At 39.3% G+C, this 14,006-nt stretch overlaps 1 protein-coding gene across 2 annotated transcripts; it reads right to left on the reverse strand.

The window, feature by feature from the left end:
• Window positions 1-718: 718 nt before the first annotated feature.
• gtpbp1l (GTP binding protein 1, like) lies at window positions 719-13,492 on the reverse strand. 2 transcript variants are annotated; one of them, XM_074695711.1, is made up of 15 exons: window positions 13,410-13,492; window positions 12,929-13,119; window positions 12,425-12,536; window positions 10,043-10,223; window positions 9,642-9,825; window positions 9,403-9,567; window positions 9,180-9,303; window positions 8,519-8,633; window positions 7,771-7,915; window positions 6,117-6,299; window positions 5,700-5,835; window positions 5,407-5,585; window positions 5,173-5,319; window positions 4,349-4,399; window positions 719-3,008 (listed from the first exon to the last, which is right to left on the reverse strand). In XM_074695711.1, the coding sequence occupies exons 2-15, from the start codon at window positions 13,115-13,117 to the stop codon at window positions 2,895-2,897; spliced, it is 2,025 nt and encodes a 674-aa protein (XP_074551812.1). In that variant the 5' UTR covers window positions 13,118-13,119; window positions 13,410-13,492; the 3' UTR covers window positions 719-2,894. The 2 variants fall into 2 exon arrangements, with proteins under 2 accessions (XP_074551812.1, XP_074551822.1); XM_074695721.1 differs by lacking the exon at window positions 4,349-4,399 and having other exon boundaries at window positions 722-3,008.
• Between the last annotated feature and the right edge of the window lie 514 nt (window positions 13,493-14,006).

The following is a 14,006-nucleotide window of genomic DNA, read 5'->3' on the forward strand; positions in this document are numbered from 1 at the left end:
TCCAATGACCCCAGGCTCTGCATCAGAGACTATTCCTTTATTCATTTTATACCATTTGGGGAGACACCACCTGTGAAAATTAGCTTCAGGGTTCAGAGGGAGACTGATTGAAATGCTACCAAAGCAATCAGCTGTTACACTCCACCGTATTAAGAAGACAATTAGGCTGGGGGGCTGTGATCTATTGAACAAATTTGATTGGAAGTCATTTGTATCAAAAGCTGACTGTCATGCAAAGTGCCCCAGACCGATCAAAAACTGCTTGGATAATAACTAAAGAGGAGGTTGTGAGGTGATGCTCACATACACTCACTTTCATGTCGCAGTTCACATTTTGATTTACTGCTCGAAGAAGTTTATTAAAAAGAGGTTTATAAGGGAGAAGGAAGAGCTTCTTTTAAGTTTTTTTCTTTTATTTTATGCAACTCTAGACTCTTAAAAAATGGCACTTCCTCAAAGACTTCATATTTTTTGAACAGAGGTTGTTGCTTCAGATCAGACAATATGTGAACCTGTAATGTGGATAAAATGGCATTTAAAAGTAATCTAGGACACAAGTGTGGTAATGGAGGCTGATATTGGAGGCATTCATCAAACTGTCAGAGAAGCTGAAGGGCCTCCAGTCAAATAAATCCTGACAGAATCAAAATGTCAGCATAATAACATAAGCTGGGTCATTTTGATAGAAGAATAAATTACCCAAATCATAGTTTAAAACATCTTTATTTGAAAGGATTTACAACACAAAGTGGCAGCATTTAAGTTAAATGGCATCTTTTTCATCCTCAGTTCTTCTGAACGGCTTAAGTACAAACATAAACACAAATACGTGTCTCTTCCAAAATATGAACCTGTGAGATCTTTTTAAGGAAAAACTATAAAGAAAATTAACTTTCTTGCTCTCCAGCACATCTGTTGTTTCATTTATTTGAAAATGGAGTTACCCCTGGAAAAAGTGAATTTATTGAAATCCAATAATGGTGTTGTGTATGACGGGAAGATAAAGACCTCAAAGTTAAAACCAAAAAGATTGACTTCCCAACATAAACCAGGGATGGAACCACTAAACAACTGAAGGTTAGGAAACAGGTTGTAAACCACAGTTGAATTACAAACTTTACTTAATGTGATCAACAACTTCACTTTGATTTTACAATCTGAGAGGTAACAAAATTAAATAAACTTTTTTTTTTTTTAACTAAGGGGCCAAACATGCCCTCCTCACAGTTTACCTGGCTGGCTTGCTTTTTTAAACTAATAAAACATAAAAGATTGTGTCTCTTCTTAAATGAACATAAAAATCATTGTGTGCCTTACACATTTTTATTTTACTCTGGAGGTCATGTATTAAAGGTTTATGTTTTCTGCACAGCCCCAGTCTGATTTAAAAGGAGTACAAAACTTTCTTTTTTAATCAAATATGTTCTTCTTGGCATTAGACATTCAAGTTTTGAGACACTGCTGAACTTCATTTTTTTTATAAAAGCAGTAAAAACGGATCAGTTTGTGCGAGGTTCTGAATTATTGATGTTTTAACAATAAAAACAGGAGCTTGTGCTCATGGCTGTAGTTATTTAGTTGACCTGATAAGACCTTGTGGTTAGAAATATAATTCTAAGATATTTTGGATCTCTTCTCCTCTGGCTGAAAGGAAAAGTAACCTCTCTTGGCTCCCTTTTTTTTGGGCTTGCTGAGTTTGAAAGCAAAATGACTGTGCCCTCAACATTTGTTGAGATGAATGGGGTGTTATCACGGCCACAAGTCTTGGATAGAAAAATAACTTTTCTGTGAATAAAAGCCACTGAACCCTAGCTCCGTTACAGCAGGCTGTCATGACACCAACATTTTAAAAACCAGTAAGATGCTGGAATAAAAAAAGCAACTTGTGCAGCCTTGGTTGATATGAGGCTTGTGACAATGTGTCAGTATTTGCCATCCTGGGAGGAAAAACTTTCGGCTGCATGGTGGCTGTCGAGACAACACGCAGCAGGCAGGATGCTTCAGCTGCTTTGTCGACACTGCTGTGAAAAAATAGATGTTTGCTTTTCAAAGTCTCTGATTCATCACTTTGTGCTTGCTGCCTGGCTTAGTTAATTGTTTTTACAGCAATTATATCACTGCCTTTGCTTGTATACTTTATGTCCTGATGATAATCTTACTGTAGAGTATTGAAATGATTTTTTTAACTTGATGTTATCATAGTTTTAAATGTTGAATCAACACAAATTGTATCTTTTTTTTTACTGTAGTATCAAAATCCAAAAACCCCAGTAACATGAATCTTAGCAAAAGTATTATTTTAAGGTGGATGAAGACATCATCAAACAGAGGGGTAAGATAAACCAACATAATGTATTTCCCTTTCACTCCAACCAATCCCCATGTGTATTCAAACTGCCAATCTAAATGATGAGTATCATTGTAAAATAAAATCCTGGTCAACTTTCACTACAGAATGCAGCTGATTTCTTGGAGCGAATGATGTGGCACAAGTAAACAGGAAAGTTATGTCTGAGAGAACAAAAGAATGAAGACGGAGAGAAGGAGAGGAGAAAAGAAGATTGCAGAGGGAGAGAAAGTGACAGCCAATGCAGGCTAGACACGCTCTTAATGCTTTCAAAGAAGCTCTGATGAACCAAAAACAAGATGGGTTCAAGAATTAAAAATGAAAAGAAAAGGCCTTTATGCTATCTCCAGATTGTAGAAAACTCAATTAAAACCTAACTTCAATGATAAAGCTTCCAGATGGAACATTTGAGTGTCATTATACTGTGAAATGTGCATCAGTCTTTGTGTTCTCTCACTAGAAGGCTGATGCAGTCACTTTCCCTCCCTGAGAAGGGAAAAAAAAAAAAAAAAAAAACGAGATGAGGAGAAAAGACAGGTTTGTGTTTTTAGGCTGTGCCTGCTGTTCCCGCAGGAACGGCTGTTGAGATTGTCGCAGCGTTCAGGCCTTTCCCTCGATGTCTCTGACCACCTCTCCTGCGTCCCCCGCCTCCAGACTTAAGCTGCAGACAGACAGAAACACCACAGTGAGTTGGTGGTTACATAAACCGTGGTTTGAAGCTTACTGAACACGGGAACTTCGAACTGTTGGTGCATTTCAGAGACAAAATGCATTATTAATTTGGGCTTCACACTTGGAGAGGTTAAGAGGGTAAAGACTTAGTTAAAGTTTTTCTAAATTAGGGAAAGAATCAAATGAAAACAGTAAATCACAACAGCTCAGGGTTTCCTCTAGGAGATGTTAAGAGGTGGGAGAGAGCCCTTTACAACTCTGTCATTCATTAAATATGCAGATCTCCTCTGTGATGAAGCACTTTGATTTTCCTGGGGGTCATTGTTATATAAAATTAAAGTTTAATAACTACCAGGACTAACTCTTAAATATCTAAAACTCAAACCATCAATCCAGTGAACCCTGAGTTGACCTACACTGTCACATAAATCTCTTGACTTTTCTGTTAAGCCTGAGTATTTTGCTCGGAGTGATGGAGGGAGAGCAGACTGTAAACTACACACAGTCTCAGAATTCCTCTTTGTTGTCCTTCCTTCCAAAGATCCTTCTATAGTTTTTTAGTTATGATACCCTGAGTTATAGTTCACTGTAATCTGTTTCACAGGTGTTGGAACACTCTGGCCTTGTGCTAACGGGACAGAGATCAATGTCATGTCGGAGGATGTGAGTTAAGAGGATCAACGCTGCACTTAAAATTGTTAATGCAAAGTCTAATCTTCTTAATGAACAGTAAAAAAACAGATTTAACTGTGCAGGCCTACAAACCAACAGTAGGTGTCATCATTTCGGGCTGGGTTGCCAACCTCTCCAGGAATACACTGCAGAAAATCCTTCAAATGCAGCCTTGATGAAGCACTTGATCTTCTCGTTATACTTAATTGCAGCACTTTTTGAGTGCATACTCAAAAAAAAAAAAAAAACATATAAATTTTTAATTTCCTGGACCAGGGTGAACTCTAAATTATGTACACATTTTTAAACTTGGAAAGCAGAGCTTTCCGTTTTTCTCTTTTACAGAAAAGTACGTCAACAGTTTCTAACTCAAACCCACTGGGGTCCAGTTCAGAAGCCACTTTAGCAATTAAACTCTTAATAGCTAAAAGTGAAGCTTCTCAAAGGGCAGTAGTAAAGGACTGTGTTTTAGCTGCAGCTCTTTCCGTGTGCCACTCTGCAGAACTGTGACTATACGTGAAAGGAGTAAGCATGCTCAGAAAACATTGTTTCCAAAGTTTAGAAAGGGAAGAAACCAACAACAGAAAAAAAAAACTCAAAAGCTTAAGAAGACAGGGACCTCGTCATGACTCCTGCAGGCTGCAGAAACTTCTTTACCTTGTTCTCTTTGTTGCCTTCTTTGCACAGAGCTTCCTCCTCTGCCACTGTCTGACGCAGCGTGCCAAGACAGTAAGAGAGGGAGAGAGGGGAAGCACAAGAGAAAAAGAGAGGGGAGCAGAAAAAAGTAAAGCGTTAAAGTTGAAGGAAAGAGCGTGAAGGGTGAGTAAGGGCAGAGAGGAGGGGATGGAAATGAGGATGCGAGCAAATGAAAAAGAAGGATGTGGGACGACAGGTGTATCCATACATGGGGATGAAAGGAGGATTTAATGGGCAGGGTAAGAAGGCATATGACAGGTGATTTGAGAACAAAAAGAATTAATATAGGAGGGAGAAAAATAAACATCATTGAGGGGTGTGAGGAAAAAAAAGATTATTAAGCAGCTAGACAGTCAAGACCAGAAATAAAAGGAAACAAGTAGCTTATAAAAGGCATCCAGGAGGGCATGAACAAAAAACAAACTACTGAGTGTGCTGCAAAAAAAAATGAGCTCAATTTTAGCTGCATTATAAAATACCTCTGCATGTAGTCTAGCCTTTTTTATATGATATGAAGTATGAAAGAAAAAAGGGACAAAAATATTGCCACTATAAGTTTATCTAATTCATGGAGATTTGTTTCTTTCTCTAGAAATCAGTGGCACTATCTTTAACACATAGTTAGTAGTGTGCACTGTCATGATTTTATCACTTAAAAATCAAAAGATTGCAAAGCTTTATAAATAATATTTTAAAATGAAATGAAAGCCAGCACAAAAACAGTTTTTCATCTCAGAAACGGACTGCATGCTTTAAAAGGTTGTGGCACATATGGATTAACTCACTGGTAGCTGTGCTGTGTTTGGACTCGGCGGCCGTGCTGATGATCCAGCCTCCTCGCTGGCTGCTGTGCCATCTTTAAAAGTCTTCTTACTGGCCTGCATCTTAGCCTGTTGTGCCTTAGCTGCCTGCGTGTTCACTGATTGGAGGAGCTGAAATAGAAAGGCAAAGCAAGAATCAGCCTCAGTGCTGCTATTCTGAACACACATTCAAAGACAGGAGTTTCAACACTACATTACCTTAGTGACAGTGCCCACAGCTTTTGTGCGTCCTTCCCTGAACACCAGTTTCTGGTCACAGTGCAGGTACTCAGGAGTCTTGATGAAGCGAAAGTGAACTAAGGCCTTGTCTCCTGTCCGTAAACAGTCTCTGTTCATGGTCAGGATGGTGGCTGTCTGCCGAATGCTGCCACAGTGCACTGGTAAAATGGAAACAAATCAGATAAACCCGCTTTAAGGACGTAACAAAAAGGCAAGAATGGGACAAAAATAAACTAGTGCACATCAAAGTCTTTGACCCAGATGACTCTTACCCATGGCCTGGTATCTTGGAGATATCGTTGTGGGATGGTGAAGAACCAAAATCTCAGCCTCAAATTCCCAGGTGGCTTGTGGCATCAACTTTGGGGAAACCATCACCATTCCTTTCCTTATAGATGAACGTTTGACCTAAGACAGATTGTTTGGGGAAAAATAAAAAAATAAATTACTGAGGGGCTCTGGTTTTTGAAGGATGCTTTACCAGAACCACAGACAGAACCCTGCCTGCTCCCACACTTGAGGATTAACATAATTATAAAAGTTGAAAGTTGGGCCTTTCTTCATATGCACATCACATCCAAAATGTTTCAGAAGAATTAATCACTTCGAGGGATTTCAGAAACTCCTTTAATTGTCTTTGTGTGGTTGAAAACAACACTAATTCAGACTTTAATTGGTTTCTCAAATACCTTTTTGAGAGCAAAGGACGCCGTCTGTCCACCACGGACCTCTCTGACAGGCATTCTCTTGCGATGGATGGATTTGACAGCGATGGGGATGAAGGTGCCTAGCGGGTCAGGGCCTAAGAGCAGCGTGTCGTTAAGTCTAATCATTCCACGTAACGTAGTTCCAGATACTACTGTTCCAACGCCCTGTCAAGAGACAAAGATTTTACACTTACTTTAAGAAAAGCAATACTAGGTGAAGCAGGTTATTGAAAGCATGGTCAGCAACAGGGGATTTTGAAGTACTTCACACAAGACAAAAGGTTATTAATTGTAGTTTTCAGAAGAAACACTCAAAGAGAAAAAATGTAAAAGTTATTTGAAGACAATATTGAAAACTCAGCAAAACAAACCATTAAAATTCAAAGCAACTTTGTACTAAGAAAGTTATCTGAAACCATTGAAGAGTGGGTATTATGCTTTCTCATATTCAAATCATGAATACAAAATAACAATGCTGGATGTCCAAAGAAAACATGTGCAAAATGTCAACCCACTGCATGTTGATAAATTTATTTAAAAAAAAAAACAATACCCCCTCTTTAAATAACTTATTTTCTTCATGACACATCAGTACACTTTTCAATTTAAAACTTGAGGGTCTAGACAAGTCAGACTAAGAAACTGTTAAGCACTTTCACGTTTGTATTTCAAAGTTCAGTGAGAAACACTTCATCTGCTTATTTTACAACCATGTCAACAGCCACTGTTCCTTTTTATGTCATGTAGCATTTGAACCTGATGTATCTGGCAGAAAACTACTTCACCACTGCCAACAGCTAATCAAGTTTACAGTGGTGCTGCAGTTTTTTGGATGAGTTCAAGCCACTGAACCATAAAAAAATTAAATCACATTTTTCATTTAAGTTTGCTAAATAACCAAACATCCGTCATCCAAAACAACTCTTTATGCAAAATTCTGTTTGAAAAAATCTAGAGGAAGCATTACAAAATGTGCAAATAAATAGAAGAATCTTTTTTTTATTGCCAAAACAATGATCATCCTAACAAGAAAACAAGCATATTCTAAACTATTCAAATGTGATCCAGCCCAATGTGAAACTCTTTCTAACACCTTGTGTATTTTAAAAAACATCAAACCTAAAGATGCTACAGATAGAGGCTTTAGCTTTTCTCTGAATGAAGAAAGTGTGCTCTGGCTTTTGAAGTTTTGATTTTAGATTAGTGTAGCCAGGATTATGCAAACACTGATATCCTGCTGCTGCCCTGGAGAAATTTGTTTTCATGGGGAAAAACAGGAAACCTTTAATGAGTAGTAGTAGAGTACCAATGATGCTCACTTTACATTCAGCTCTGCTGTTGATGTATCTTTTCAGAGAGACCTCTGACTGTGACAGTACACATTCAGCTCAATGTTTTGCTCGAATACATTTTCACATGAAACACTGCTGCTGAGGCACACATTGGTTTTTGTATCTGTTTGACTTGCTGAGACTCTGCAGTTGCCTCCCTTCAGGACCTGACTATAACATCTGGACAACTGTTGGTAAACACTTTAATGCGATGAAGAAGACAAGGGGAACAGAAAAGAAAGGACTGAATCAGCTAGAGGGGAAGAAATCCACATGTGTAGCCCTGTGTGAGTTTGTTTTCATACCGGTACTGAGTATGTGTCATCTATTTGGAACTCAGCAGGCTCATCGTTGTTGAAGTTTGTCCTGGAGGAGAGGAGGTTGAGGAACATCTTCAGCAGGTCCATGTTCTCCCCTGTCACGTTGGAGATCTGAAAGATTGGACACATCCTGCAGAGAGGAATGAGAAGTAAAAGTGACTTTCTATTACAGTATGATAGTAAGTACGAGACTTAAAACACAAAACATCAACCTGAAACCAAAGTGTCTGCAAGCATCTGCTCTGCACCTTTAAAGAAATTCAAAACATTTAAGCTTTCCCAGCTTCAAAAACCCTGGCATCTAACTTTTGTGTTTAGAAATTGTCTATGAGGAATACCAAACAAGTTCTTGGATACGTGGACAAATTTGCAAGTTTGTGCTAAAAATTGTAACTAAATGTGAGCTTTAAAAGGAAATATATTCAAGTTGTATCTAATGTGCCTAGAATACAAGCGTAAGCCTCAGGAAATGTTATTGTTTTACCAAATCACAATACCTGAGATTTATCAACTCACACTCTGCTTAGACTCTTTTGGTAATCTTTTTTTTTTTTAATAATCAAATAAAGGGATATATAAAAATAGCAACAATTAAATGCAATGCACTTCAGAATAGTTGTGGCCAGAACTTGAAGGGAAGTATTTGTTAATACTCGTAGGAAAATAGTGTAATTTTCTCTAATGTCTGAGCTCCATTCCTAACTGCTCAGTTTTTTTCAGACAGCGTTTTTACCTCTCTGAGCTGAAGTTGCATGCTGTAATGATGACGTCGTCCTTGTTCTGGACCAACACAGGGATTTTCCTGCAGCCTGGTGACTTTAATAACCTCTGTAATAATTTAAGCGTCTCTGCAGAAACACAGAATAAAACAAGTTCATTGGATAATTTAACACAAGTATTTTTCAACCCAAATAAAATGTGATACAATGTATGACAATGTAAACATTATGCTTGTTAAAAGGATGCAGATATAAGGTACAACAACATGCTTCCTTAAAAAAAAGGGGCTGCACTGAGTAGAAGTCTTATCATAAGCTAATCTGTGCCCACTAGTGTTATCATTTTCACCTCTTCTGTATTCTGGGTTGAGGAAAAACCTACTTTTCCTTTGGTTTACAAAAACTGTTTGTGGGTAGAATCACTAACCTTCCTTCAGAGACTTTTACAGTGAGTGAGTGTTCAGTATCCCCACTCTACAGCACAAAAACTGTATGTGACATAATGCGTTTTAAATCTTAATGATGGGAATTTAAACAGTAATTCATCTCTTTCTAAGGGGGAAATACTAAGTGCTGGTCACAGGATATAAAGTTCTGGTGTAATACCATCTCTACTGGGATATCACAACAAGTTTAAGGTCAAGGTTTAAGGAGTGAAACTAATGTACTGTTTACCTTGCAGGATATTGGCTGGACACATGTCTATCTTTGTAACCACGACAAACACCGGCACATTGAGGGCAAGTGCCAGACCCAGATGCTCTTTGGTCATGCCAACGATGCCAGCGTTACTGCCAACCTGTGACAAAGCAGATGGGAAACAAGAAGCGAATAATTTCCCCTAAGTTAGCCTGAACTTCAAAAGGACTGGTACAATCAAGTCCCTCCCTTCTCTCACCATGAGCATGCAGAAGTCAGGCAGGTGCCCCGTCATGCCAAATACAGTGGTCTTGAGGTACTTTTCGTGGCCAGCCAGGTCAATGAAGGTGATGACTTTTGATGATTTCTCACAGATCTTGGTCCAGTCTAGACCGCCACCATGGCTGTCTGGCTTGTTCACAACCTAAAAGAACATAAGGAGTTAGATGGCGATGAAGTTATCTCACACAGTATTTTAGTTTAAAAACTAAAGCTTACCTGCCCCTCCTGGTCAAAACCCAGGATGTCATTGCCCACACTGCTGGTCCTACCGCTCTCCATCTCATGTTTGTGTCTGAAAAGCTTCTGGCGAGCAAAGCCTCTGCCATTGTCCAGCTCTCCATGGGTCAATACCCCCAGCAGAGTGCTCTTCCCTGCGTCCACATTCCCCACCACTGCCACCCTGGAGGGAAGATGAGGTACATCATAGTGAATGAGAATAAGTGACTTTCTGAATGATGGTAAAATGAAAAAGTGCAGACAACTGAAATACATTAATAGAGCTATGAAGACGTTCTGATTTAGGCTTTGGCTGACGCATTTGAAATGTTATGGTGCATCACAAGAGAAAGCTCACGAGCACCTCAACAGTAAATAACTGGCTGTTCTCTTAATGTTACCTGACTTCCAGGAAATCCTGCTCCCCCACACGCCTGCGGATGAGGTAGTCTCGAAGCTTGCCACCGCTGTCTGTCCTCTCCCTAAGAAGGATCAGGTCAGCCTCAATCTGCTCACACAGGGACCTCACAGTGGCCACTGACGCTTCCATGTCTTTTTCATTCAAACCATAGTCACCTCCATCTAAACAGAGAGGAGGGGAGATGATGACTTACTGTAGAGTAACAAAGACAGAGAGTGCTGTAATCTTACACACCTCCTGCCTAATATCAGGCTAATTTATTTCAAGTGGTGCCAAGGATTGCAGAAATGCAGGATTTCAGTTCTACTTTTCATAGATACACAGAGATATGTATCTCTTATGTAAATGTGAATGTTTAAACACACTGCAATATGTTTCCAAGGGAAACTGATATTGGGTCAGCACTTGCCATTTGTTTCATTACTTCACTGCAAGTAACTCACTGCTATCTTTCAATACAAACACCAAACAGACAAAATACTCTCTCCTAGACTTGCCACAAAGGTTTAGGCGCAAGTCAGAGCTAACAGAAACAACTGGTTGGGTCAGTAGGCCGGTCAGCAAACTGCACCTCCTGCCAGACAAACATACAGACATAAACTAGTAACAGTCTGGTCTAGTGCTGAGTAAGGAAAACTGATACCCTTTTCACAGAATGCACTTTGACCTAGTAACAGGCCACACAGGTCACACATGTTGCTGCAACAGGCAGAAATAACTCTGGGGGCTGACAAAAGCTCTGGTACTGGTGTGTAGTGGAGGTTTCAGAATGAAAGTGAGCAGCACACAATCAGGGTCAGATGTCTGGGAGGGCACACAGCTCCTAAATGTACCAAAAAGACTGTATTCACCAGCCACAAAGATCCCAAGGGATGTCCTTTTTTACCTGTATTAAGTCAATTTCATTTTATATTTGAGCTGCAGTCAACAGTATCCAATCATCCCAAACGTCTCATGGAACATCCCCTTAGTTTTCCTTTGCATTGGGTACATTTTTAAAAAAGATTTTGGTGCCATCTATTGGAAATATAAATTGAACACCAGACTACTGAAATTATTAAGGACCTGGCTTCCCAATGGGAAGTTTAGCAACACCTAATGAAAACATAAACAACTGTTGTCTCTCTTAGAGCATCACCAAGGCATATTCTTAACCTCAGACTCACCCATCTCCCTCATCACGTCAGTGGGTAATGTTTTTCAAGATGCTATCAAACCTAAATTTTCAGACCATCAGTGATTTATTTTTCTTTTTTTCTTCTCTTTTTACTGTTGAATCAAATAAGAACTATTGTACAGAATGTAGTTTTGGCTGTCTATTGGCTTTTGTTTGGGCCTGTGTGATTTAGTATACATGTGTTCTATCATGAGCCTCCTTTAAAGGTTTTTTAGATGCAAGATGTAGATGTCATGAAGCCTTTTTATCTGAATCTGGGACCTTTACATGGAGGATCTGACTTGTCAAGTTGTTAACTAATGTGCAACTTTCCAGCTTTTTTTCTATGATAAAATAAATATCAACAGTTTGTGTTGATGTAATACTCTGTTTTATGTTCTCCAATAAGATTCATATTTAATTACCGTCACTAGAAAACCTGTGAATATTGTACTTCTTGGGACTGTGGGGGGCTTACACCTCAGGTAAGCTTCCTGAGAGTCTAGAGGTCAGTTGACTATCAGTAGAGGTCTGCTCAGAGGTGATCACATAGGAGGGGTTGTTTAAGGACAACATTATTTACTGCTGAATCTTTGAAGGTATCTGAGTCAGTAGGGGGTAGGGAAGTGAAACAATACCTACAGTTAAACATTAGATCGATTATTGCTCTAGACATACAGCACATGGCATAATTATGCTCCAAGAATTTCAGAATAGGTTCTAGAAACCAGCAACTGTCTTTTGAAGAATTTGGACCAATAACGCAGTCACTGTACCACATATTTATTTGTGTGTTCATCTTTGCCAATACTACTTCTTCTATCCGTTAGTTACTGTTTACAGTTTGTGGAGAAATTACACATGGACTGAGTCAGAAGTATTGTCCAGGTATGTTTTCACATACAAGGTATGTGACTTCTTAGCTCCCTCAGCATTAACCATTAAAATCATACTGATATTTACAGGCTTTTTTATATACACCTGACCACTAAAAAACATGAAGCTTAATCTAGACAAAAGATTTTACAGTTATGAGGCCATCTCATCCCTCCACTTTTGCTCTAAGCATACACTGAATGGAGCCTGTGATTGATTTATACCACTCCAAAGCACTTCTGACACAGAGTACCTTGCTCCTTGCCATTGTTATGTACTCATACAAAGATATCTGTTTATGAAGATTACTCTTTAGTTAGTCACTCTTACCTGAGCCCATCCCAACCACATAGATTGTCTCTCCACAGCCCTCATCTATCTGCTCCCGCAGGCGCTTCAGTAATGAATCATACTGCTCCCCAGTGGGACTCACAAGGACCATCTACAGTAAAAAGAAAACGAAGTAAAAAGACACTGACAAGTTAATTGGAAGTATTAGCTTTTATTTTGGGGCAGTGTGCTTTGCATATCAGTCGAAACATATGTTAAGTATTTGTCAATGGAATCTCATGTCCTTGTCTGCTCCTGCAAAGTGCAATAAATATACCCCTTGGATTGATAGCCTGCCAGCTGGACGTCGTCCCACATGCATGCATATATACGTGTCAATCTCTTTGGAGTTTTGCACAGCCAGCAAAAAACTACTATCCGCATTTTACATGCATCTGGCATTTTGCAATGCTACTGTTCAACAGTCGTTTGCAGAATCAGAGCGCCAAGAGTGGGATATCTTATAACTTTTAGTTACTATGTGTAATTTTCAGTGAGGCCCACCTTGCTGCTAAGGTTTAAATGATCCGCGGACTCGCCGTAAGTACCCTCGCCGTCTTCAAAGCCGTCTCCACCGGTTGGGTCCTCGCCACATCCCTGGGCCGGTGCAAACATGCAAGCGGGCACTATGGACTCAGTTGCTGGTCCTGCAACCGGGCATACTGCTGGTTCTGTCGCCGGTAACGACGCCATTTCTAGAGACAAAAGAGGCAATCAGCAAATAAATGACCAAATTTTTCTCGTCTACTTAGCTCTTTAACCTGCCTCTATTCTTTGACACAGACAGAAAGTTAGGTTGGTATCACAGCTAGCGTATGCTAAACACTTATCGAACTTGCTAAAATTATATCTGTCACTTTTCAATAAAAAAGTAACTCTAAACATATTATCATTGCCGTAGTCATGTCAACTACATCGCCAAACGTTCAGATTCCAAATTAAAAGTGAGAATTCAAATGAAAGCCCATTTTAAAAGTAGTCCTACCGGGTGTTGCTAGCTATCTCACAAGCTAACTTAGTTGTTTACTCGTGTTAGCTTCGGTGACTGGTCGCTGCTATTTAGCCACGCCCACCGCAAAATAGAGAAATTTGATTTGCTGCAGTCCACAAGTCCCGCCCTCTTCAGTTAGCTCTGTGCAGTCCTGGCCAGATTGTTTGACTTGGGCTCTCACCCTCGTTCTCTGTCTCACATATAATGACAAAAACAATGGCATAATAATTTTTCTGAAAACGAACATTAGCTACACACTCTGTTAAGATTATGCCTGTAAAAACTTCGGAGAGTCACATTTGTCAACATGCTTGTAAAGACTACATCTGTCCGTTTAATAAAATAGAAATTGAACAGCATTTTATGTTATGTGGTCATAACACCAACCTCTGCATATATCCACATTATTTTGGGGTCACCTAGAATACTAAACATCAAAATAGCACTTTGCTTTCTAAATGCAGTTGGCAATCCTTCACTCACAGTATATTCAGCTGGTATGTGGAATTCCCAATAAGAGACAATCAAACTTAGTGTCTTAGACCCATTGTATATTCTATCCTATTGTATACTATTCTAAAATAGTACAAT

Source organism: Halichoeres trimaculatus, unplaced genomic scaffold (assembly GCF_033239565.1).
Source record: "Halichoeres trimaculatus isolate MK-OKI-2021-1 unplaced genomic scaffold, fHalTri1.1 fHalTri1_scaffold_2, whole genome shotgun sequence".
Lineage (NCBI taxonomy): Eukaryota > Metazoa > Chordata > Actinopteri > Labriformes > Labridae > Halichoeres > Halichoeres trimaculatus.

Excerpts from the sequence above, each read along its gene's own strand:
- gtpbp1l (XM_074695711.1), bottom strand. The coding sequence starts at position 13,117 with ATGGCGTCGTTACCGGCGACAGAACCAGCAGTATGCCCGGTTGCAGGA. Across the intron at positions 9,826-10,042 it reads CAGGATTTCCTGGAAGTCAG|GGTGGCAGTGGTGGGGAATG; the intron begins GTAACATTAAGA and ends TCTTCCCTCCAG. Across the intron at positions 3,009-4,348 it reads AAGGCAACAAAGAGAACAAG|CTTAAGTCTGGAGGCGGGGG; the intron begins GTAAAGAAGTTT and ends GTCTGTCTGCAG.